The sequence below is a fragment of the Delphinapterus leucas genome, chromosome 8 (genome assembly GCF_059928025.1).
Source record: "Delphinapterus leucas isolate spDelLeu-1000000601 "Yukka" chromosome 8, BTC_Dleu_Yukka2, whole genome shotgun sequence".
Taxonomy (NCBI): Eukaryota; Metazoa; Chordata; class Mammalia; order Artiodactyla; family Monodontidae; genus Delphinapterus; species Delphinapterus leucas.
The window spans coordinates 7,709,381-7,736,287 of NC_143136.1; the positions used below are offsets into that span (position 1 = coordinate 7,709,381).

The window sequence follows — 26,907 nt, forward strand, 5'->3', positions numbered from 1 at the left end:
GGAGGAAGTAGCATCCAAAGGGTGATAGAGGTGGGCAAAGTGTGGAGAGATGTGTAGGGGCCGCATAGCAGGAAGAACAAGGGCATATCCGGGGCACCCCAGGAACTCAGTCTGGCCAAAATACGACCAGGGAGGGTATTAAAGAAAGAAATACAGGCAGGCCTTCAACAGTACCAGACTTAGTAGAGTGAGCTACTACACGGGTGGATAGCAGAGGGTGTTATAGGGGGAGGTGGGAGGAACACACTGATTAGATGAGGGGAAGATGCTGTGGGGTGAGGCGAGATGTCAGGTCACCAGAGGCCAGGGCATACCGGGCGGCAGGCAGGAAGGAAGAAGGACCAGTCACCTGCCCTATGTGAAGGGTCTTGGAGGCCAAAGGGACAAAGTGGGAGCCGTCAGGAGGCAGAGGGCGTGTGCAGGGTGGGGAATGGGCACACGCAAATAGGAGGCGGGATTAGTGAGCGGGGAGCCTGGCGATGGATGAGCAGGCCGGCACTGCAGCCCGGGTGGCCAGAGGGGGCACTGTGAGCCCGAGAGCAGGGAGAACAGACCTGAGAAAGAACCCCCAGGAGCCCCGTGCTCGGTGGTGCCAGGCTAGCCCAGCCACAGATGTGCTCAGCCTTTGTAGGACTCTCACCACCTTCCAGGAACTGTCCTGTGCGGGAAGTGAGCGGGGCCCAGGGAGTGCAGAATGAGGCCAAGGTGGAGATGGGCCTCCGGCTCTTGGGCCGCCACCAAGCTTAACATTCCTCTTGTCAGTGACAGGGGAAGATGGACTGGCCAAGGGACATCTGATTGACCCACCCGCCTTCTTGGACTCGTGAGAAGAGCCCAAGTTCAATCCACGTTTCTCTGTGCTTTCACCTTCCTGATTGAGTGCGTGGCAGGTGAGGGGTGTCCTGAGCCCCCAGCCACACAGATGGCGGTCAGGGTGGAGATCAAGTCCCAGGACACAAAACCTCACTGTCTGTGTTTATGGGGCAGAAGGGTGGGGGCGGATTAGGTAGAACATTGGGTGTTTGCTCTCAGGGTGGGAGTATTGCTTCCCAGGCAACTAGTGGAGGGGCTCTGATGAGACAATGGGCCTGGCGGACTAACATGGAGAGAATGATTTGGGCAGAGTGACTTTGCAGGAATATTCATGACTGTGGAAACAGGGAATGGAGATGCTGAGGACCTACATGGTGTGGTCTGGTGCGAGGCCAGCACTCGGGCTTTAATTTTTCTTGGCCGCACCCTATGGCATGTGGGATCTTAGTTTCCCAAGCAGGGATCCAACCCGTGCCCCCTGCATTGGAAATGTGGAGTCTTAACCACTGGACCGCCAGGGAAGCCCCACTCAGGCTTTCTTGATGTCAGAAGGATGGTGCAGGATGAGGAAAGGATATAAAATGTCACCTGACAAGTAAACCACTGTGCCCTCCTGCCCCTCACAGGGACCGCAGGGGAAACTACCCTGCACACTTATTCTTGAGCCTCTTTGACCAGCTGGGTGGGGCCTCTCACCCCTTGGGACCACCCTGCAGCAGCAGGGGTCATTTTAAAGCCAAAGGGCCCGGGTGCGCTCTGGAGACCATCATTCTTATCCATCCAAGTAACTGCAGACTGGGCGAGCCCTCCCTCCCCTGCCCTAGAAGGTTTAGGAGCTCGGGACTCAACTGACTCAAGGTCAAACCCCATCTCTGCCCTTGCATGACATGCGTGACTTTCTGCAAGTTGCTTACTGTCTTTCTGCCTGTTTCTTCATCTGTAAAATGGGGACCATAATAACCTACCCAGAAGGCTGCTGTGAGACTAAGTTAACTATACACATAAAGCTATCACAGCGCCTGGCACTGAGAGCGTTTAATAACTGGTACAATTTTCTACATGTGATACCAATCTCACCCAGAGGGAACACCTCCAGCATAAAGCCCACCGGTCGTCTCACGTCTGCATTTTCAAAGTCTGGGTGCATGAAGGTTACCAACCCCACTGGACTGGGCTCACACTGACTACACTTGAACCGCAGATCCTCCCGGAGGCCTTCCTTCCTCCCTGGCCCCACAGGACGCTAGAGCTCCATTCAGTTCTCCCACCACACTCTGCACACCTCACTCGCTGTGTTCTGGAGCTTCTCCCCTCCAGCCTGAGCTCCTCAAGGGTACAGCCCCAGACTGCCTATTCATCTGTCACCATAGCCGCAACACTGCCCAACCACTGCCCCCCACCCCCACCCCAGGAGATGAGTGTTTGTTGGATGAATATTCTGAGGACAGCAGAAGCCTCCTGTGGGCTCTGTTCTCTTGGAGCTGACACAGCAGCTAGCTGTACTTCTATGAATTGTTGGAACGGAGATGGGTTATGTGTCCAAGATATTTGAGCTTGAGTCAAAATGATCTTGGAGGTGAGCTCAGTGTAACGGTCACATGGAACTAAGCTCGGGGGGATGTGACACTTAACACCAAACAGGACTGTAGCCAAGGGAAAGTGGACCCCATGTGCAGAGATATGAGATGAGAAATACCAAAATTTGGGAAATCCAGGTGGCCAAAGCTCAAAGAAAAGAAATAGGGCTGGATTCGTTCCATTGCCCTTTGGCAAACCATGAAAGTCGATGCATACTCGGGTTGTGGATTTGCATTCCTTGCCCATAATGCTTTTCCCATCGTGACCATCTGTGGACTAATGGAATGCCTTATTCACCAGCATGGTATTCCACATGTTACTTTTAATCGAGAAACTCATTTCACAGCAAATGAAGTGAGGCAGTGGACTTGTGACCCTATGATCCACAGGTTTTACCTCCTTCACCACCTTTACATCCTTCACTACCCAGTGGCAGAAGCAGCTGGGTAAACAGATTTGGAACGGCCCGTTGAAGACTCAGTTACGGCGCCATCTGTCCTGAAAGGACAGAGGTGTCTTAGAGGTTGCAGTATATGCTTGCACGAGTCTCTCCCATAGCCAGAATCCATGTGCCCAGGAATCAAGGAATAGAGGTGGGAGGGGTTCCTCTCACCAGTCCCCTCAACAAGGAGGTCTGAGCCTACCAGGGGACACAGAACTGGCTCCATTGGACTGCAGGTTGCCGCTCACCTGGCTATTTTGGGCTGTTCAGGACACTGAACCAACAAGCGAATAAGGGGATTATTCTACTGCCTGGAGAGCGTCCTCAAGGGGAAACCTGGGCGCTACTACACAGGAGGGGTAGGGAGGACTGGCCGGAAGCCAGAGAGGCCTCTAGGGCCTCTTTTAGAAATAGCAAGAATGAATGGAAAACTGTAGTAAATAAAGGCTGGATGATTAACTCAGATCTTTCAGGAATAAAGGTTTGGATCAACCATACCAAATCAAGAATCCTGACCAGCTGAGATCCTCGCTGAGAGCGAAGGAAATAGACTCCGCAGTGGAAAAGGAAGTTGTAAATAAGTATTGGCTCCAGCCTCACGATAGTTACAGACTCTACATAGCCTGGCTTGCCATGTGTAAACACACACATAATTTTCCTCTTTCCTCGTTATTTCATGCGAGTTTTGGGGAAGTTTTTCCCCTTTAGTTTCATTGTTCTAGGTTCTATTCAGATGAGCTTGTGACTGAACTGGAGGAATCGGCGTAGCCCAGAGACCCACGCTCACTGCTGAGCATTGCGTTTCCTGTTTGGGGAGCAGCTAAGACCGTCTTACAATTAGTTAGTTGTAAGTTGGGCAGAAACCGAGTTGCTTTTGTAATACTACTAAAGTCCAAATATGTGTAGAAGGGTATGTATGGATGCTGAGTGGCTAAAGGGGAGGACTGTACCAATGATTAAGCCCTTACCTCTCAGTTTCACACTCACTGTTTTTAACTGTTTTTGTGATACTGGGCATAGAACTGGACACAATTCTACTTTGCCAGCTGGCAGACCATTGGATTCCCCCAACAGGGTGCACTTCAGCACTGGAGGAAGGAAAAGGGACGAGCTCCGGCCTAGTGGAGCTCTGCAACAGCAGCGTGTTCCCACAGCTGAATCCAGCTGCCGCTCCCAACAAGCTCAGACCAGCTTCCTTCCGCCCTCAGACACCAGCACCAGGTGAGCAGCTTCCATCCTCAGAGGCACCTCCTCCTGGAGTCGCTACTGCCTTGGTTTTTTAGTGTCTCCTTTAGGCCTTTTTAACGACTGAGTCAACAATTCTACCATATTGTTAAAATAACTTGCATGGTTTCTGTCTCCACTTGGACTGTGACTGATATACACGGAAAGGAAATTTCTATATATTGAAACGAAGTCTCAAAACTACAGTTTTAAATCTTCCATCAACAGTCACTGAGGCTCTGCATTAAGTTTCATTCTCCCGTGGTGTTTCACATGGGCACTGGTCATTGGAATGCCCCACATGTCCATTTTTGGGCTAAATAAAACATTCCAAGCTAAGGCCTGGGGTGATTTGTTACTTCCAAATCTAAACCTTCCTTTGAACCCCCTTCCACTCCAATATTCCTCATCCCAAATTTAGAAGAATTAGAATTAACAACTATTTTGATATTAAAAATGTAAATTGCTATGGCAACGATTAATGTCAATTAGAGGACAGTTTTATGATACACTTATGTCAATGATACTGCAGCGTCCGGACTATCCCACATTATTTTGTTCTGGAACGCGTTTAAAATGAAGACCCACGCACCAAAGGGCAGAAGCAGTAGTAACAAACTACCCGTGTCCCCATTTCCATTGCATTCAAGAGTCCACAACCAGGTTCTTGATGTTCTCCATTTATTACCGCAGTACACAACTGCTCTGAAAGTGCAGCACTGACTCACTCCTGTCACAGCTTCTGCGCCTCCATGGCTAATACCTGGAAATTCATTCTTGGAGTATCGTGGACCACAAGCTTCTCTCTGGGTGGGAAATTATTGTCACTGCCAACATCACAGGGAAACACACACACATGTGAATAGAGGGATAAGATGAGAAGAGCCCTGGAGAGGAGTGGGGACCAGTTTCTGAGGGGTCCTGGAAACAGCCTGCCTGTGCAAAGGGGACAGTGACACCCCACCTCCCAGCAGCAACCTGATAACGTGTGCTAGGTTGGCTCTGGTGCACCTTTTCCCCTTCGTCTTTACAACTGGTGATACCGTAACCGTGTCCTATCTCAGTGTAGCAGAGGCGCATGGAGTCAAAAAGAATTGAAAAGACCTCGCAAGCTAACGTGGAAAACAGGTGGTTTGGAAAAACTGACTCTTCAATCCCCGATTTAAAGCTGTTAGGCAGATCTGGAGAGCTCTAGGGGTAAGATGCTGCCTAGCAGAAATAACTCTTGTTCTAGCCAGTATGTGTTTGATGGGAAAAAAATAACTTTTGAATACTGCAAAGAAAAGGTTGGTGGGGGAGGCATGTGCAGCTCTAGGAAACACAAGAGATTAAAACATCTGAACAAATGAGATCAAAAAAAAAAAAAAGTAAACACAAATATGGACAATACACCATAGCACTCGGCCTGACGAAACCCTCACTCACGAGCACGTTACACACATATGCACCCACACTCGCTCACTAATCATAGTCAGGCAGAGGCCCAAAGGAGGGCAAATCCAAACATCTGCTCTCTTTGGAATTTTCATGGCAAATCTGAGTTTAGGCAAAAGTGAAGACCTCTCTGGGTCTAAACTCAGAAGGCCGCCTTTGCTCCCCATTGTAGCCAATGTTGCTCCTATATTTGTCTGAGCCCTTCACAACTGTCCGGGCACTAGAATTTATTCTTCATATTCCTGGAGTTTAAGTCACTGCTAGATCTTATCTAACTTCACCTGTAATGGAAGCACCTCCCTTTTGGCTCTACACTCCCCTGTTCTTTCAGGAAAAAACATCCCAAGACAGTGGTAATTCCAGGGTGTTCAGGAGTTGGAAAGTAGGAAGACAGTAATATAAATACAATAAGGAAATGCCTGTTACTCTCATATGATTTCTCTGAGACCAGGTGGCTAAGGCCCCCTGGCCTGCAAGGATAGGTTTTAGGAGAGGCCTTAATTTAAGGTACTGCGATCTCTGCTCACAAGAGCCAAGTAAGCCAGTGCTCCTTGGAGGCTGCCGTAGGACTGGTCCTCGGTACTTATTTCAACCCTAGGTGCTCTCTGACCTCTCTGATTTCAGTCCTTCTGGAGTCAGATCACCCAGCTTCTCTGATGTGTGCCTGGTCATTTTCAGATTCTGTCCGGGCATCCTGGATCAGCACGCATCTGCTAACACGTACACCAGGTGATGAGGACTGAAAGTAGGTTTCTCCAACCACTGCAGACAGGTATAGCCGTGCAAAGAAAGCCATCCATCATGGTCAACTTTTCTTCAGGTGTCCCAGTTTCCAGATCATAGAATTCACCATATTGTGTTAACACCTGGCAACAACCAGCTTTTGCTTCCCTTCCTCAATCAGAGGCATGCAAGAACCCACAGAAAGAGGCTGGACACACAGGCCCTGCTCATATGCGGGAAAACGGTTTCAGAAACTGCCCTCAGCTCCTAATCCTGTACTTGGAAGCTCTACTATAACCTAGCTCCTCATTAAACTGGATTCTGCTCTGGTTTAATTTATGAAGTCATACCTTCTAAGTCGCCTCAGTGAAACCAGTGTAGCCCACTGGATTAAACTTCTAAGTGCAGCAGTGCCTAAAAGGAAAGAGTCCCACAGGAGGGAAGGCTGGAGGGCATAAGGCAGGAGACAATACAAAATCAGTAACACTTTTTCCAAAAGTGGTGGGCTTGGGGGAAGAGGGGCGTGAAATAAACAAAACGTCCCAATAATTTAATGGCAGATCTAGAAGACAGCATTTATAGCTATTCCGGGACTCTCCAACAAAAAGCTTTTCCTGGATGCACAGACATTCATAATACTGATCACGCTCAGTTGACAGCTCTGGCTTGTACACGTGGTCACGACGCCCTTTGTACAGCAGAGGAGAGCACGACAGGGTGCCCGGGAGGCATCTGGACAGCACACAGAAAAAGGAAAGGCTGAACTCCCCCAACAGAACCCCATTAAAAAAAAAAGTTTGTCTATTACAAAGTCACGTTTTCCATTTTTTCCGCTTTATAAAGTCAGCGATGCTGGAGGGTGTCTAGCGGAATCCGTCCTCCAGGAATGAGTGCAAAAGGGGAGCACGAGGCTCAGGGACGTCCCCTCAGTGAGCAGATGGAAGGGCCAGCCGGAGACCTCCCATCCGTTTCGGACAAACACACACATACAGAAAAGGATTATTGCCAGCTTGTGTACTTTCACAATGTGATTTTTGTATTTCGAAAGCTTGAATTGTCCCTGAAAGAAAAAAAATGGGAGAAAAGAGAGCATTCAATACACAGGTCATCTCTAGGCAACACACACACACACACACACACACACACACACACACACACACACGGGAAACCTGGCCTCGGCAGCTCTCGGGCCCTCCTGACACCCCAGGACCTTCCTTCCTTGCTCATCTAATGCCAACACAGCAACCTGCCTCCCGAGTCCCTTCAGCCACTTGGACTCAACTGGTTGCAATTACAAGAGGTCAGAAACAACCCAAACGCGTGTGAACAGGGGACTAAAAATTAATAGGGGACTAAATATTAAAGGGATACTGTGCAGCTTAAAAAAAATGAAAGGAAAAGAAACTCTCTACTAATACAGAAAGATCACCAAGAGAGACTGAAAACGTTGAGGTGCAGAACAGTGTGTGGACTTGATATGCTGCCTCCTGTGTGAGTGAGGAAATAAGGCTCATATCTGCCTCAAGGAAGTCATACCTAAGAAAACGCTGTTACCTGGGGCGGTGTGGTGGCAGGGGAAGGGACACTGGAAGCTGGGCAGATGGAGAAAGAGTGGGACGGAAACCTCTTTCTCTCTTACACACAAACACACACTCACGCACATGCATTTTTAAAAAAAAATTGAACGACAGATTGTATTACATATTCAAAAAAACAACCAACCAACCAAAAATCCCTTGGTTCAAAACTTATAGCTGCTTATGAAAGGATATTCTAAGAGGTGAAACCTGAGTACACTCTACTTTAGAAACTTAGCACGTGCACACACGTGTGCATGTGTGTGTGTGTAACAGATCTTGTGAGGTCTTCTTAGTTGCCTCCTACTGGATGCAGACAGGTTTGGCCGCCCACTAGTACCTCTCCTGTTCCAGCCTAGAAATCCAACAACACCTTAGCAGTTCGCATCGCCATTTTAATCCCCAAATCTCAGGGTTGGAAGGGGCTTTAAAGGTCACTGCATCTACTGCTCTGGCCCAGTGCTTCAGACTTAAATTTGTCTGAAATTTTGAGACAGAAATTCTCATTAACCTGATTTTGGAATGATTTCTTCCATTTAATTTTAATGGAACATTCTAGAAGCTTTGGTTTTAACTGACCTGTCTTAAAATTGCTACAATTGATTGGGTATCTGGCAATTGGTCCAGAATGAATTAATACTGACGGAGGAATATGCTCAGCCCAGCCAAACAGCAGTTTTCTCCTGCTGCTGGCTAACAGATTCTCCTCCATGATGGTGGCAGGCTGACAGTAACTCACAGCCCTCACTACACAGAGAAAAACTGCAGACAAGCACACTGAGAGGGAAACTGGATGGAGCTGGCGTGGGTGAACTCTGGCTGGGAAGAAACTGATGTTATCTCAAAAGCCCACTGGTATTTTTTTGTAACTGACATGCATGACCATGCAGCTCAATGATCAATGCTATTGAGAATTTCAATGATTTCCATCTAAGGAGTTGAAGACCAAACACGAAGAGAACTTAGTGGGGTAATCATCTTTTTAAAGGGCCTTTCAAAAGGGCAGACCCCACTGAGGGGCCGCAAGAAGCTAGCAAAGAATGAGAATGCATCTGATCATAAGGCAGAGAAAAGCAGGCGTATCTGAGGTGTGCTATTTGAGTCCCCTTAGGGACGCTGTGCTGTGACAGAGTCTGCACAACGGAGGACACCTCTAATAACAAAGAAGTGGTTAGGAAGAAGGATTTGCTGCTTCCTTCTTCCCCTTTGATGCCATCTCTGTCCCCACAGATCAACTGGATCACAAAAGTCAACCAGCAGGGAGACTAGAAAGCCAGGGGTGCGGGAAGGTAGAGTCAGAGAATCTTCTGACTGTGGGAGAATTATCTGTCTTATCTGGAGTAAGAGAGATGGCAGGCAAATATCTGGACTCAGCCCTTTCTGCTGTTTAGTGATGTAAAGAAGAGAATCTTTAGGATTAATCATCACCATACACAGGCCACCTATGTTCTGGAGAACTCCTGCACTGTGCTGGGGCTGGGCCAGAACAAACCCTCCCGATGGCAGGTAAGCTGAAGGGCTCTATAGCACCTTCCCACTAAGATACGCAATATTGATTCTAATTCTGTTGCCACAGATCTCTTCATAGTCAGAAATCTCTAAGAAGTCAGAATCATTCTAAGGTTTATTTGTAAAATGGAAATGGGGAGGGACAGAGTAACAGAGCCAGGAGAATCCAGCTGAGTTTTTCCAAAGAGTCTGATATAAAGAAAAACAAAGAGCAATGAGGGTGGGCAACAGGCTCCTGACAATGACAGGCTGAAGCAGGCGGGTGGCAGCTGGCGGCTCAGGTCCAGCCTTTCTAAAAAAAAAAAAAAAAAAGTGGGTTGAGAAGAGCTTGGTGCCAAATTTAGCCTGAGGAATGTGTTCACCTCAAACCAGCTGGGAACTAATCCTCAGTTATGTCCCTCACCCCAGGCTGCAGGGCACAGAGAGATTAGGAGAAAGAGAGAAGGTAGACAGGAAGTGGCAGAGGCCACAATCAATTTTTCTTTTTTCTTTGTTTCTTTTTAAAAGATGGGCTTCTCTTCTTTTAAAAGCAAACTAAAATTTAGACAATCTAGACTGAGCTCTGGAAAGCTAGACCCTCCAAGCACCTAGCAATGTGCAGACTATTGGGAAGATTTTTGGGTTTGGGTTTGTTCAATGGCTTTCAATGATATAACAGATCGTTTAGAAGGAAATGATAATTATCATCTTTACATCACGGTCTTCAGGGAATCATTCTCTGGCTATCCAGCTGTCCGGCCCAGGCCAGCTCTGGCTTCCTCCTCTCTCCCTCCCTGCAAAGCAAACAAAATTGCAAACCCCCTAGGTTTACTAGGGCAAACTTCAATCTCTCATCTCTACCGAGTGACCACACCAAGTTCATTCTCCATCAAGAGAGATCACTGCTTCTGTGCATGTCAGCCTAGACATGCAGGGACCCAGAATCTATCCCACCCCATAACCGCCCCAAACCAGCAGCTAACTGGGACTTCTACTGAAGCCATGGTTAAAAGGGCAATGTTTATTTGTAATGGTAATAGAGGTCAAATGACATACTCCTAAAATATTAGCAGCCACATGTAACGTCACAAAACATCAGATAAATTGAGGCAAAGTATTTGTGGTTCAAGAATTATTTAAATAGCAGTTTTTAATTTCTTCATAGATAGTGATCTACTTGGAAGGGAGGAGAGGGAGGGAGGACAAGAAGGCTAAAGTTTGGGGCCTCTAAGACGGCAGCTCAAACCACCACAAGCTGGGTATGCGCATCTCCTTGGAACACCCCTTTTACCACTTACAAGGTTAAATCAATAAAGGTGAAATATGAAGTCTTTCTCAAGTCTGTTAGGACAATGAAGTGAGTTGGGTTTTTTTGTTTAGACTCTAATACTCCTCTCATTCTCCCAAGTCTGTGCTTCAAGGAGAACACCTAACCCATGAATGCTCCCTTCAATCTGCCCTATAAAAAAGATATTGGGCGGGGGGCAACAAAAAGAACAAAGAGACTACAAAACAGCAATTATGCAACTTACGCAACTATATGACTTTTCAAAGCAATTCAAAGATCTTTTCCTGGGGAGTTTAGTGTTAGCTGAGGGGAGAGGGAATGATTTTACGTCTTCCATTCTGTCTATTCCAGTTTCATTTTAAAGCTTTTTTTTTTTATGGAACCTAAGATGCTGTTGAATTTTAAAGGCACCACCATTAAGAGGTAAATGCTGCCAATTAAACTACGACAAAAACCCTTCTTATCACATTCACTGTAAGCATCGCAATTTCAGGGACATTAAAAGCAGAAGAAAAGGAACCTTAGAAGTAACTACGGTGGCGCTGTTACAACACGCCCACTAGAGCACCAGAGGCCTCTGGGAATGTAACTGGTTTATGAGTATCTGCTGCTTTCCAGCCTACACATCAATGTATCAGCATTAGAGCTGATACATGGTTTTCATCCATCTCAGAATTCTATATTGACTATACAGAGAAACTCTTTAAATTGCAATTTTGAAAATCTAATGTTATCATCTAGAAGCTGAATTTATAATAAAGGAATTAAACTATTGAAAAAACAGATATGAGTGGCATGAGTGTATAGGAATTCTGGGACTGTTTATTACTCAGACCCCTGGCCACCCGCTTCTGTCCCTCACAGTGTCATGCCATCTCTTTAGCCCATTTGAGGAATGTAAGTCTCCTTTTCCTGAAAAAGCCTCCCTTCCTTCCCGGGAGAGGGGAGTTCTGAAGCAGCTACTACAGCTGACATGTTCTTTTCCGTTTTAGAAATTCTCCATTTCTTAGGGATGGGTTTGGGGCGGGGACAGTTACTGTCCAGGAATGTGCTCTCGGGTCGGGCACGTGGAGATACCGTCCTTTTATCCATTCCTCTCATCCAGAATAAATTTACCCAATTCAACTCCTTCTGCTAAAGATACAGACATGGACTTGGAACTCCCTTAACTGAAATACAAATATTCTTAAAGTGAATGCTTCAGTTGACCCAGCCTTCCGTATCCCAGGGTCTCTCTCTGCCAGCAAACACGTGGTGGTCTAGCCACAATACAACCTGGAACCGTGCCCCCTACATAGCCCTGACATCTACCCCCAGTTCACTTTAACCGCTGAAACTCAGAAGTTCCATCACTTGTTTCCTCACAACTGACAAATACCACCAGCAAACGAGACATACCTCTCACCTAACCCATACTGTGGCCTGTGGAACTGTCCTATTAGTCACAGGACACTGTCAGACGGCTTAAAAATGGCCACGTCCGGGCAAAAGAAAATGGATCTCTGGGCCATTTCTAATCATGGAATGTTGGCATCCAAAGACACCAGGGACATGTCAGTCCGTGGAAACTCATTTTCCAAATCAGAAAACAGAAGTGTAGCGAGGCTCATCGACCTGCCCAGGGCTTCACCAGGAGACATGTGACCCAGGCAGGATAAGTCAGTGGCTTTGGACTCAGCGGTTTCCTCTGAGACTGTGGCATCAGTCCATGAGGAGGGGCTGAAGCAGGCTCAATGCTGGCAGAGGCAAGCCTGGGGACAAGTGGGGAGAGGGCATCCCCTTGGGAAGAGGGTCCTACGGTCGAGAGGTATGTCACAAGGTTACAGAGAAGGTAGACAAGGCCCTACCCTGAGTGTGAGAGACAGAGGGGGAGCGTCCGATCAGCGGCCGCTGCTGTTCACCAGGCCATGAAACTCCTCCCAGGCCCTGGCAAACCAGAGACAAAAAACACAATAGTACATTCAGATCAAAGGCTTTTTAACAAAGAGAGAACAGACAAGATAAACCCACACCCCACTTCAGGTACCCTCAAGGTCAAGTGGAGCCCACCGACACCTGGAAGCACAGCAGTGAGGTTCCCCTCCTAGACTTTCCTCTCAGCTTAGCGGGGTGGCCGGCACCTTTCAGGGGCAGCTGGCACTCCTCCTGGCTCGTCTCCTGGCTAAGTCTGGCCCTCACTACTCCCTAGAGGATTTGCACGTTCTTCTAGCCACTCCTTCAACAAGTCTACAGGGGACACCAGTGAGGTCAGAGCTAAGCTCACCCACCATGGGAGACACCTCCAATTCACTGAGGCGAAGGGCAGCCGTGCTTTCTGCCTTGGGGACGTGAGGGCAGGTGGCAGAAACTATCTTTCTTCATCAGGCCTCACCCTGACGGTAAAGGCAGGTACCCAACAGCATTACAATGTCCAAAGACGCAAGGAGGAAATTACACCACTTTATCTGCTTTCGTATTTCCAACCTTCTGACCCTTCTAAACTCAGACCCAAATTCTTATCAGGTTACGTGTTTCTGATAATACCCAAGTAACTATTATCTTAAAATTAAGTTGTATTATGTCACAGCAGCTCAAAATTTCCAAAGGCCAATGCTCAACACAACTTTAATGCTCATTAACTTAATTTAGAAATTGGAGTTAGAAAGGGATAAGAAATGTGACTGAGGGTAGTCTCTTGGAATGACGCTCCACAAAGACCAGGGCCTTGGCGACTGCTGGCCAAAAACCAGGAGAAAGCTAGATGCCCTGTGTATCTGGAAGCCCTAACGCACCTCAAGTTTTCTGAGAGGAGCTTATGTCCTTCCTGTTTGCCTTAACCATTTTTCAGCCACTTAGGGACAAAGTGTCAGGTCACTTCCCTGGGAATTACATATAAAATGGGTAATTTGGTGCCTTTAAATCTAAAACTCCTTACTGTCAATTATTCCATTCTTGGTTTAAAGGGGTGATATACCCATGGTGACAACATATAGGGTTTAACGTGCTAAATTATTAGCTCACTGCAGGTTTAATATTATGACCACTAAAATATATTTTATCAGTAGGTCTCCTACAGATAGCTTTTCTTTTTTTAAATAGGAAGGGATTAAATACAGAGACCTGGCACAACAAATTCATTCTTCCAGGCAATATTCACATCAGTTTCATTAGTATTTCCCTCTTGTAAACAGCAGCATTTATGTTAATGATGTATCTCTCGGAATAAGAGATTGATCTGAAGTTAATGGTTTCTTCAGAGAGAGTATTGCCAAAATACTGATACAGGTATGTTAACTGAAGGAAAATGGAAGAGCACCCAATAAGCATGCCAGTCTTTATCAATTCACAAACTCAGTTTCCACAGAAAGACATCTGCTTCACAGCCCCTTCTGGAGAGATGGTAACGTGATGAACTTTGAGGGTCCACGAGTGATGTCAGAAGGCCATTTCACTCTTCACAAATGGAGATAAGGAGAAAGCAAACTCTGACGCTTGGGCAACGACCCTCTCTTGCTCTAAAGGTGAGACTTAAATTCTATTTAAGCAATTTAGGTGTCAACAAGAAATTACATGGCTGTGTTGAAGCTTCACCTCATTTATCCTTTTGTTTCCAGAAAGCCCTACACTAGTCCAAACAGAAGTTCTGTGTCAAGAACCTTCAGAAATATGGATGTCAGAGTCCCCTCTAATCCAGTTTAGTATTAAACTGCCCTCCCATTTTCTTCAGCAGTATTTTCTTCATATGTAAAAACTTCAACATGAAGAATGTGGGCAAAGAAGTTTCCTCATATGGATTCAGTGGAGATAAAATAGCTGGTCATAGTCACTGGTACAATCGCTGGTTCTCACAGGCCAATGCTTGACTAAGAGGCAAATCAAACGCCTAAAACTAGGTGCGAATGTTCTAGCTATTTTCCATCTGGCATCCCAGGCATATTAGTAATATTAAAACTTGTTTCTTTTAAAGGTAAAGAAAGAACAAGTTAAATGTTAAAACTGTCATGTAAATTGAGTTTCTTAAAAAAATATTCTTTTTTAAATTACCGTGAGATTAATATAGCCTACAGGGCATTCTAAACAGATTCAAATGACAGGATAACAATGAGTCCTTTAAAGACCACCTTTTGCCAGCTCACTTACCAGAAAGCAAACTCTGAGAGCAGAGATCTCATTTCTGTGTAACTCTGTACTTGCCCCTACTCTGGCCCAAATCTCAGTTCACAGCCTTGCACTCAGCTGGCCCTCATACTCATGGACGAACTTGGCCTCCTGCTAGTCTGGGCTTTACCTTGAACATCAGCATGGGGGAACATTTCACAAATGCAAAGTCCAGCAATTATGCTGGTATGACCCAGTGCCACCTGGCTATGATTTAGCCATGGCAAGAGAAGGGATGGTTGGTTCTTGCCTACGAAGTTCAATGTTTAAATACAATGAAATCTAGATGTGGTGAAGTCCCCGTGATTCAACCCATTTCTCCTCTAGAATAAATGAATAAAGAGAAGTCACCTACCCTCAGCTCTCTCTGCAGAGGGGCCTGGTCAGTGTTCCCAACACTGTGGCCCACTGAGTGCAGCTGGCCCTGTCTTCCCTCTCCCATTCCAGGCCAGAGGCACGAAGGGACTCAAGAGACTACTCCAAAGAGGAATTTCCTCACAAGAGGCACTGCTGCTCTATATGGCTCTGTGCCCCAAGTCTTATCCTGTGGTCCCGTGATTCTGGGTTGCCAGTCTGGCTGTGTTATGAGATTGTCCTCAAAGTGGTGGATACAGTGAATCACCTGATGCCTGCAAGGACCCAAATCTCTGAAATCTCAGCTATGATTGGCCTCATTAGAAAGAGCCACACCCCTGAGCTAACACTCAATTGAACCAGTTTCACAGTGGGACCCACGCACCCTTAAGGGGCTAACTGTTGGCAATAAGCAAGGGTACGAGGCAGCAGGCAGCATCCCCTCTGCAGCAAAGCAGCTCGTCACGCCCTGTGCGCAGCATCAGCCTCTCGGGAGTGCAGCAGGAAAAGGCCACAAGCAGTGTGATCAGGGGAAGCCTGGGAAAACCAGATAGTTGAAAAAGGACACTGGAGACTGGACTGAAACAGAGCAAGGTGGAGGTACGCTTGACTGAGAAATCTAAGCCACCCCTAAAAACATTCCCCTCACCATTTCCAGGAGCCCTAATCTCCCAAGTAGCTGGGAGAGAACTGCGGCTCTTTCTTCCTCATTTCCCTGGAATTCTCAAGTCCAAGCAGCTCCAGTTCCTTGGCTCAAACAGAGCCACACCTGTGGGAGAGCCACAAGGAGCAGAACAAAGCAGAACAGTTCCGGTTTCTGCTCAGATGTGGCAAGGATCACAGGGGTCTCACGGTCAGTTTGGTGCTTTCTCATCAACTCTTACTTTGGAAGGTGACATCAAGCTCATCCCCTGGACCAGTTACATTAGCTGAAATTAAGGTCAATACATGTAACATTATAGTGGAAGGCAAGAGGGAAAGGGCCATAGAAGGTAATTCTTGGACAAACGCTGAAAACAGAGAGAATAGGCATTTCCATACATCAACAAATCTCCATCTTCTAGGTCCTTCAACCAATTTGGGGTACGTAATAGAAAAAAGCAACGACACGAACACCTCCAGGATGCTGAGCCCAGGGTGCTTTAGTCCCAGTGTGTGTTCTGTGGGATCCCAGGCCACGTGGAGCCCGATGGTCAGTGAGGATGGTATAGCTCAGGGCGCTGCTGCCATAATGGAAGCGCACAGCCACTCTGACAAACTCCACGTTACGCCCACAGCCACCTTCACAGGCGCGATCAGGCAACCTGGCCTAGTGCGGGCAAGTGTTTCATTTCTGGTTTTGGTGGTAGCTCCTCAGAAAGCCTAAAGTAACGTAAGGCTTGCTGAAATTCTACATGCAGGTTAGGGGCCTGAAGGCCGAGCTGTAGCACATACACGCCAAGCCACAAAGCACATGAGGGGCTGGTATGTGCTATGTATGGTCAGATGCCCTAAGGAGCACACTCAAGCAGGACAAAGACATCTCCCCACACCAGGTCCTGATGCACAACAACCCTGGGGACTGGGAGGAAGGGAAGGGCTAGAACCTTGAGACCGTGCAAGCAGGGCGAGCTCAAAGAGGAAGATGATCTGGCTCTAAGGGGAGAGCAGAAGGGAGAAGGCTGGCAAAGAGCTTGTGGCTTGGGCGGCTTTAGCACAGTGAGAAAACCCCATTAACACAAAGCAAGGAAGCTCTATATGTACAGCCGCACACAGACGGAAGCAGGGCTTTACCTCCAAGCAAGAGATTTCTTTGAAGTAAGACAAACAAAGTCAGCAAAGCAAAGGCCAAGGATCCCCCTTTCCAACCGTACGGACTTTCAAGCTGAATTCTAAGTCAGAAATCACTCTGTTCTGGTCATCGGCATGACTAGATGGAAACTAAAATTCAAATACCAAAAAAATGGGGTCTCATTTTGAGAGCTAGATATCACCTCATTATGTCGGACCTCAGCAGAACTGGAACAAAATACCATGTGACGTTATACAATGGGCTTATGGAAATGAGGCTGCGTTCCCCGGATGGCCCTCCACGGAGAAGTCTGTGCCATTCCTTAATATGGTGACAGTCAGTCTGAAAGGCCACTTCTTTGATGCGCCATAAAGAGCAAGAGCATGAGACAAGCTAGTTTAGCACCATTTATTAAGTGATCTCAGCTGTTGTTGTAGCTGCTGCGTGTCAGCCTGTTCTTAAAACATAAAATGCTCTTCCGATTCCTCTTGTCCGGGACAGAAGGGTCTTCCAGGTAGCACGCCAACAGAACAAGAGACTCCGATGATGCCAGCTTCAATGATGGTGCCATCCAGAGAGGGAGAGGGTCATGGCACATTCAACCGCGGCTTCCAGAGGTTTTGAAAAAGGAGCCTTTGGGGGCCCAGCCTGCCTGGCATTCTAGTGAAAGTGCAAAATGTTGGCACATTGGGAGAGAAAGAGAGGGAGACGCGAGGGAAAAGTAGCATCTAGGTATCAAGGAGGGCTTTCTGGTCCCTGTAGCTGCAGGGCTGGAGTACTAGGCAGACCTCTGGATAAAGCAGCAAGCAGCAGACTAAGGCAATAAGCCCAAAGGCTCTCCTAGACTCTAAGGACTTGTACATGTTTCTACAAAAGTCAGGAAGAACTGCTTCAGGGTATTAGAGAGGGAGAACAGTGGAGAGGGGAGAGCTGAAAAATACCTCTTTCCCTTTCCTATCCAGGTGAAAAGGTTGCTTCTGGGGGGGATGGGGGTGGGGAGCATTTGGGAACCTTGAATGTAAGAGTCCTAGAAAAGGTAGGTGTGGGTCTCTCCAGCCTAGACTGAGTCTGGCTGGAGGGGAGAAACTACCTGTATTCCAGAACAAAGAATAGGAAAAATCTGCCTAGAGAAAAACAATGCTGACCCGGGACTGCCGAGGCAAGCAATCAGGGTCATGGCTAGCTAATAACTGTTGGTGGCTACAATGAGCCACACCCAGCCATGTGATACAGACCACCTCCTATGGCAGCATTCCCAATTAAAAACTGGCGCTTAGCTAGTTTAAGCCAGTTCCACCCACAATACGATCTGTAAATTCAGGGGAAAAAGATTCCCAAATGGTCTGCCTGCTGAACACCATGGCCGGGCTCATTACTAGTAATGTTTTTAATAAGCAGGATGATGATATTATTACTAATGATGACGATGAGAGCAATAATACTTGGCCCTGTAAGAGCATTCTCCATCTGAGGACCTTCAATTACAAAGATTAAATCAGCCTCGAACAACCCTGTTGGGTAAAGCGTTATTATCCCCCATTTTACCGATGGGGAAACTGAAGCAGAGTGGCAGAGAGACTTCTCAAAGGCACACACTGATATTAGAGTCAAAGGAGAGAACTAAACCTCCAAGTCCTGACTCCTAGTTGGCTCGCTCTCCCTCCAGTTGTGAGAAAAATCTAACAGCCACTCCCCACAACGTTTTCATAATCACCTGGATTTATTTATGACATTCAATCACTGAAGGAGCAACCCTAGCCAGTGATTCTCATTTGTGGACGTCCAGCTCCACTTCCTTGAGTCTTAGGTGGACTGCAAAGCTAATTTCCCCTTTGGCATCCATGCTCCCCTTACATTCTACTCCCACAAACACGCTGCTCTGCTTCCTCTACGAGTTCAGCTCTACACACAAGGAAGTGGAGTCATCACTCCTGATACGAAGTCGATTTCCCAGGACAAAGAAAACAGACTGAAGCTAACAGGTTAAAAAGACATGCAAAAGTGGAGTGAGGGGCAGGCAGGGAGGAGGGCCTTACTGTTCAGTGAAATTATCTTAAAAACAGCAAGAAAAAGAAGAGCACTTTGTCTTTCATTCTACGACAGTGGTTAGTGCATGAAAGACAAGACAGCCTGTGTGAATAAAGCAAGCCCAGGCAGTGCAACTGGGATTCTGCGGAAGGGCTCTCTCTCATAAAAAGCACCCCACAGTGTAGGTGGACAGGGAACCTTGCCAGCAAAGAACTGCTACAAGTGGCCAGAAGCACTAGGGGAAGACTGGTCTGTCCCTTCTCCTGAAGTCAGTCTCTGTACGACCACATTCCTCTGGGCCCAACTAAGGACCTACTTTTGCTAAACTTAGGGACATTCCCCCCGCAAGCCCCCACAACACATACTTGATGCTGTCGGTGTGGGTTTTGTACTCCATAATGGTGTTGGGAGGTAGGTTAAGCACTCGCCGAAGCGTATCCCGGATGCGGGCTGTGGTGGCTTGGTCGCTGGCAGTCTTATTCCATATTGAAATAATGTCCTCCTACAGGAGGAACGACAGAAGGAATCATCAAAGCAAATCGGAGGCAGTGAGAAGAGTAAAGGCAACATGAGGAGCAGACCTGCCCGTGGGGTGGCTTACCTGAAACCGGACAGAGACCACAGCCCCACAGATCTCCTCCCCAACCATGAACTGTTCCCCCAACATGGCCAGGATGAGATTCTCCCAGCAACGGGATGCCAAGCCCTTCCGCAGCCGAATAATCCACTTGCCACCATTTTTATTTGCATCATCCTGTGAAAAGAGAGAAAGCATTTAAAGTTAAAATACGGTTTCACAGCTCTTTTGCTTTAGGGCCAACGATCCCTTGATCACTAAGAAGTCTTGTTGCTTCCCAATTACTCAACTGTATAGGAAAAAATGGCCAAACGGACCCTTTAAAAATAATCCTCTCTTGGGAATTCCCTGGCGGTACAGTGGTTAGGGCTTGGCACTTTCACTGCCGGGGTCCCAGGTTTGATCCCTGGTGGGGGAACTAAGATCCCGCAAGCCGCGGCGCAGCCAAAATGATCCTCCTCCTCCTCCTCCTCTTCTTCCAGAACTACATCAAAATGAAATGATGTCAGGTTCCAAACAGATTTCCTTACTTCATTCGCCAGAAGCTTATCAAGAGCTACCATGTCCCAAATACAGACATGAAGCCACAGTCTCTACCTAGATCCAGTCTAGTGAAGAAGATAGACAAGAAAATGAATTCCAGCAGTACAGTTTGACAAGTACTGCTGTAACAGAGATATGCATAGGAAGTTCAGAAAGAACATGACAGAAACACCCAAGAAGAGGAAACCATTTAAGCTGGGTCTTGAGGGACACAGGAGTTAGCCAGGTAAAGCAGGTGAAGGGCTCTGCCAGCATTGGGAAGAACACGGCAGTGTGCAAACTCTGATTGTGAGACAGAGACGCAAAGAGGAAGGTCTAGCTACAGTGAAGGGAGGATTTAGAGATGATGGGTGACAAGTCCTGAAAGGTAATTAGGCGCAAGATCATGTGTGCGATGGAGAGCTGCATAAGATTTTTAACTGGAGTATGTGTGGGTGATCCCGTTTGTCTTCTAGAAAAACACTCTGGCATCAGAATAGAGAAGATGGGTTACAGCAAAGAGATCATAGAGCTCAGCTCTGGGTCTCCAGTTGCTGCCCATAAGCTTATTTTTACTCACTTTACCCTATGGTATTACCCTATGGTAATATATTACACACATACAAAACCAGTTCTACGGGAAGAGTAATTTTTAAAAATCCTTTAATGTTGTTATAGTACCATTTTAGTGATAAAACAATCTTTGAAAACCATCCACACAGACAAACAATGGAATCAGTGCCTTTTCCTAGAGGTCCCATTTCCAAGGGACCAAATAGTGACGCAGCTTTCAGAGAAGACTTTAAAATACTTCTTTAGAATTAAAATAAATTAAAAAAAATTTTTTGGCAGCACCGTAAGGCATGCAGGATCTTTGTTGCCCGACCAGGGATCGAACCTGCACCCCCTGCAGTGGAAACGCACAGTCTTAACCACTGGACTGCCAGGGAAGTCCCGAGAAAACTATAAAATACTTTTAATTTTGACATGGCTTTAAAAAAAAATTAAAAAACTAAAAAAAAAACCAAACCAAACAAACAAAAAACCCCCAAAACAAAACACTTGCTCAGAAAAGCAGTCTGAGGCTTTCAGTCCTCACCTCCCACATGGGTTTAATTCCTTCTTTGAAGAGATGGAAGTCACTGTGGCCTGTCAGGTCCCCGGGACGTACCATGTGGCTGTAAAACCTCCAGAACTGCTCCACCTGCAGTGAGAAGACAGCAGAGTGAAAAGATGTTTCTTATGCTTCTTTGAATGAACGTGAGATTTATTTAAGAGAAGAGCATAAAAACGGAAGACACTCTGCTAGAGGCTCTAATTTCTGGAGGTTAGGTTTTCATTTGGGGGACTGTGTGGGAAGGAAGGCATGTTAGAGCAAAGCATACTGTGTATTTTGATAAAAGAATAATGTAATATTGTTGATATAAGAATAAACTCTTCAGGTGAGAAATGCCAGCCTCAGCTAGGAGCCTTAGTTGGTCAATGTCAATACATACTCTCCTGCAGAAATCACAGGATAATCATCACACGGTGTAAGAGGACCTTGTTTTTACACAATAAAAACCACTTAAGTCTTGAGACAGATTAAATGCCACATAACCTCAGCCTGAATGTATTTCTTTAGAACCAAATCACTTAAAAAAAAAATACAGTATTACTAACTGTGTGAGTTAACTAGTCATTGTGCTGTACATTACACGCTCATGACTTATATTTATAACTGCACTTTTTTTTTTTTTTTTGCGGTACAAGGGCCTCTCACTGCTGTGGCCTCTCCCGCTGCGGAGCACAGGCTCTAGGCGCGCAGGCTCAGCGGCCAAGGCCCACGGGCCCAGCGCGTGTGGGATCCTCCCGGACCGGGGCACGAACCCGTGTCCCCTGCATCGGCAGGCAGACTCCCAACCACTGCGCCACCAGGGAAGCCCAAACTGCACTTCTTGATCGAAGATGTTTACCATCAAATATAGCATTAGCTACAATGAAATACATTTTATTTGTTTAGTTACTGAGCATTAAGTGACAGAATCAACCACATGCACTACTCCATACCATGGTGCCCTTGCTAAGGCCAGGACGGTCCAAAAACCAAGCAGGACTTAGCCTCTCACTTAGGGTTTAAGTCCCTTTTCTTAGCTAGAAGTTTTCTCTTTGCTCCTCCTTCACACTCCTGTTAGAAAATTAGACATGTTTCTCTATAAAATGCATGCTTATTTATATTCAGCATGCCATTTCTGTTTCTCTCACTAGTGATTTGATAGGAGAGATTACTTCCCTATTCCTCTGCAATTCATGGAGAATAGCTACAAAGTACTGGCCAGTGAAGTGCACACTTTAGGAGGAAAGAGAAAATGTGGAACAGTCTGAAGAAACAGTTGATATTTGCCAAGACACTGCTGGCTCTAAATTAAACATGAAGCAAGACTCCATAATGCGCAGCTGAAAATGGGTACCAAGCAGACAGAGACTCAGGTCATACTCCCAGATATGGATAGCAACTGAGGAGAAACAGACCTCAGACTGTGTAAAATGGCTGTGCCTTCCATTCCTCTAGAGAGCAGGAACACGGGAAATGTCTCAGGTTACAAAGAAATTAGGAATGAATGCCATCCGTAGGACTTCAATGCAGTGTTTCATCTCAGCCACTGCCATGCTTACACGCAGTGATTTGGGACAGTGAGTGGTCATATGCATACAATGAGCAATCATCTTTTCCCACCCTAACACAGTGCAAAGAAATGAAGTACGCCTACTAGAAACCATGGCTCATTGTGAATCAGGACTTGAGGGGGTGGTGGGGACAAAGTACACCAACCATTCCCAATCCTCCAATTGAGCATTGCTTTATTAACTGTTTGGTCTCCACCAATCTTAAAGCCATCCTATATAATCTTATAGCCAGAATCCTATATCCAAACCATAAGAGAGATGAAATAGTAAGCAGATCGAGAAACAGTATTAAACTTTTATATTTTTTCCTTCTCTTAAGGCAATTTTCATTTTTGGAGCTCCCAACTGAAACCAAAAAATAAACATTTAGACTCAGAATATGAAGTGCAGAAAAGACCTCAGAAATCATCTCAACTACCTTCTTCATTTTATAATTGAGGAAACGGTTTCAGAACTTGCCCTAGCCCACAAAGTCAAGCAGTAGAACAGATGGCACTTGTGATCCCCACGTCCAATGCTCTTTCCATTTCAAGACACGGCTTTCTTAGTTACCTTAACTTCAAGAACTTTTTAAATGTTGTCAAACACTAGGATTGAGGGCAAATGGGAAATACTGCTTTGGCATCATTGGTTTTACAACGTAATTATTTCTTTGTGAGGAATTTAATGTTGTGAGGCATTTCCCAATGCCTTGAATTACACGACATCGGTGAGTATAAAGAAGCGTTAACCCAAGATGATGCTGATGACACACTGTTCAACTCAGCATATACGCCCAAAGAAAAGAGGACAAAACCCTCCTTGAGCAAGCTGGGTAAATTCATATATACCTTTTTTAAGAGGGAAAGAAAAATGCTAGAAATAGTTATAATTATGCTAAAATAACTGAACAAATTCCTGAACGAAAACTTACTCCCCAGTTCAGTTTCTTCTCTGATCCTCTGAGCGCTTAACCAGTTGTTTACAACATAATGGCTGCCATTTAACCTGTAATGTCTAGCAAGCCATCAAAATTTCTGTGGATTCAGGAATGTTAAGGACTACACGGATATTTTTAAGTTTAATTCTACTGTTCTCTCTGCCAAGAATTCCTTCCTCTTCTTATCACATGTTCAAATTCTTTAAATTCAATCTCAAACCCATCTCCTCCCAAAGAGGCTTTCTCCAAGCTGAAATTAATTCCTTCCCTCTGCACTCCAAGAGCAAGAGCACTCTAGCCATGCCTTTCTTACAGCACTTCCCACTGCCTCCCTGTACTGGAAATTCCTGGGCATGTCTTATTTCCCTAAGGGCAAGGTTTTTTATTCATTTTAGAACCCTATTAGTGCCTTGAATTCATTCAACATTTCTTGAACCAAATATGTACCAGCGCACAAGCTATTTTTAATAATTCAAAAGCCTAAATTTACTGGTGGTAAGAGAGCACAGGCCAACTAAAACAAGATCTTTGCTTTTGGCTGAAATTATATCAACTCAGCATAGTAATCAGATGATCTGATTATCAGTTATATATGCATATCTGATTAATAATAAACAGATAAATATAGCTTCTTCTAGTAAACAAACAATTTAAAAAACTGGAGCCTCTTGGCATGCATTTTGGTATATGGAAGAGTAAAAGAGTATAGGCTTTGGAAGGTGGTTTTTACAGCCTACCCAACTTGAGTTTCAATACTGGTTCCTTCACTTAAGTAAATTATCACAGACTTGAGACTTCAGATCAGATACTTAACCAAGCCTCATTTTTCTTATTTGTAAAATACGGATAACATCACTGACCTCATAGGGCTATCATAACGATCGAAGGAAATCACACAAAGTGCCTATTATTGTGTCCTTCCTCTTTACTAATTTATTGTAAAATTTATTTTCTATTATAGTTTTCTTTTCCAGTGTCTGCATTTTAAACAGGACAAATACCTCAATAATTTCAAGAAAATAACAAATCCTGCATTTGATTCGGCCCAGAGATTGACTGTACTGCACCTACAAAACATATAATAATCTTCACTGAACAAGACTGGTTTTAGTTGCAGACAGCTTCTCAGGGTGCACAACTCTAGCTACCTGTGAGGGAGATAAGACAGAGTGTGGGCTCTCTGTACTGACAGTACCCACAAAAAATAGACTTCCTTTTCTTTCTGAACACAGAAAAAAGATGCTACTTTATGCATAATCACTAACATATCCGGAACCCTAATGGGAGATTATTAAACACAAAAACTCTAATTTTATTCTCAACTTTATTGTCAAGCTGCATGAGAACAGATACCACGTACTATAAAATTTTGTATCCCTCATGACACTTTGCGCACAGTAAGGACTCAATAAATATCTACTTAAACAAGCCTGTATTTCTGTATTGTCCCCTTCTGACCAGTTCCACAATTCACATACTTATTGATACTGACGTATGTGACCTATGGACGTGTAATGAGAAATCTAAGAACGAGCCAATTTGACTTCAGAGGTTCAGGTCAGTCAACTAAGGAAACCAGAATCCTAAGTATGTTACCAGGAGGGTATATATACACAACGATGTAAACACAGGCATGAATGTACTACCAAGGCTCGCTACATTAAACCACCCAGTACTCACAGAGGCAAAGGTGCCAATCTGTTTGATATTCTGTTCGTAGCTCTGTGAGCTGGTGGGACGGCCAGGGGTTCTCCTGGAGTACCAGAAAGTGTAGTTATACTGCAGGGGGTGCTCTGCTGGCCCAGGGACAACAGCCTGTTAATTAAAGAACGTGTGTTAATCTGGGCATTTTTCACATGCTCTGACACTGAGAAAACATTTTACAGTGTCACCCCTTACCACCTCCACACTTAAAAAGGATACATCCTCAATTACCTGCAGTGGGCTCAAGATTCTGCTGACACAGTAAGTTAGTGGTTAACTGACTCTAAGTTCCTGTTAACATTTTCTCTGTTCTTAATGCTTTCGTAACTTTCTAATTCCTATCACAGATATTTATGTTTGTATCTTATCTCAACATATTCCCAGGCCAAGTCGGCCTCCTCTATGACACCCTATCACTTACTGGCTAATGACGTTGGGCAAGTTGCTTAACCAGTCTGTGCCTCAGCTGCTTATCTGCAAAGTGGGGAAAATAATAACCACCACCTCATGGGGCTGCTGAGAGGATCAAATTAATTAACAGATGTAAAGTGCTTAGCACCAAGCCTGGCACAGAGTAAGTACTCAATAAATGACAGCTACTAGTATTACTGGTGCTGTTAAGTGTAAACAACTTCATCCACAGTCTCATTCACCTTTGTGTCCTCTTAGCACCTAAAATGCCTGCATCTGGAAGGTACTCAATATTGTGGGATAAATCAGCTCACACTATTACTAACTAAACAGTCAAAAATTCTAAGTGATGTGCAGGATTTGAAATACTGAGCAGCAGCTTCTGAAGCAATTAACATCCTTGTTAAACTCCAGGGTTTATCTCCCCTACCTCAAGCTAGGAGAATGTTGGAAAGCAAGGCAGCATCTCAAGATCGTGTGGCAAGGGAAAAGTTCTAAGTCCCAAAATGAACTCCAGTGATTCAACAACCTTTTTTGAGAACAAAATCAGATATTACAAAACAGGATGCCATCAAGTTATTCTGCATCTTCCAGATTTCCCAAGATAACCAAGTCTCAAGTCCAAAGGCAACCACATCTATGCAGCACAAAACTGACCTTCCTCTTGCTGCTGCTCTGACTCCTGTCTCGTTCCATTTTTTCCTTCTCACCATCTTTCTGTGTGCTGTTTTCTTCATTCTGATCGTGGTCCCCACTGTCGTCATCTTTCAATCTAAATGGAAAGGCAAAACAACGTTACCCCATGACTGAGCTGATTCCTACTTATCTAACAAAGCCACCAGGTCAAATGAACTACCAGGAAACCAACCCCAAGTCACTCAAAGATACAGGCAATGAGGTGCACATGAGATGAGAGACGGCAAAGAATGCAGAATGGCAATTAGGAGGATTAAACAAAAATGAAACTGCCCGTCAGCTAACTTGTGAATTCCAGAAAGCTCCACATTCTAGTTTTCTAAAAGGCTGCGCAAAGAAGCGAGAGGTAAACGGTGAAAGGGATTGTTTTCTTTGCCAAAAATAGTCAATAATGAGAAGAATTTCTGGATTAAATAACTGCTTTGGCATTTCAAATGAAGTTAAAAAACTTACTTTTCTTTCTTGCCACTTCTTCTAACCATCTTTCCTACCCCTCCCCATTGCTACTGCTTTAGTTTAGGCCTTCTTCCCCTGTCATCTCAATTACATTGCCA

General features: G+C 45.5%; 1 protein-coding gene across 8 annotated transcripts in view; it reads right to left on the bottom strand.

The window, feature by feature from the left end:
• Positions 1–4,721: 4,721 nt before the first annotated feature.
• Positions 4,722–26,907, bottom strand: part of EIF4E2 (eukaryotic translation initiation factor 4E family member 2) — a 28,915-nt gene continuing 6,729 nt past the window's right edge. Inside the window, exons 2-8 of one of the 8 annotated variants that reach the window (XM_022567974.2) lie at positions 26,315–26,429; positions 25,223–25,357; positions 21,056–21,160; positions 19,459–19,611; positions 19,223–19,359; positions 12,415–12,493; positions 7,166–7,274 (exon numbers count right to left, since the gene is read on the bottom strand). In XM_022567974.2, coding sequence (XP_022423682.1) covers positions 12,448–12,493; positions 19,223–19,359; positions 19,459–19,611; positions 21,056–21,160; positions 25,223–25,357; positions 26,315–26,429 — 691 coding nt within the window. In that variant the 3' untranslated portion in view covers positions 7,166–7,274; positions 12,415–12,447. Of the gene's footprint in view, positions 7,275–9,397; positions 9,593–12,414; positions 12,494–17,223; positions 17,490–19,222; positions 19,360–19,458; positions 19,612–21,055; positions 21,161–25,222; positions 25,358–26,314; positions 26,430–26,907 lie in introns of those variants that run through there. The other 7 variants (XM_022567975.3, XM_022567976.2, XM_022567980.2 and 4 more) reach the window with 7 other exon arrangements.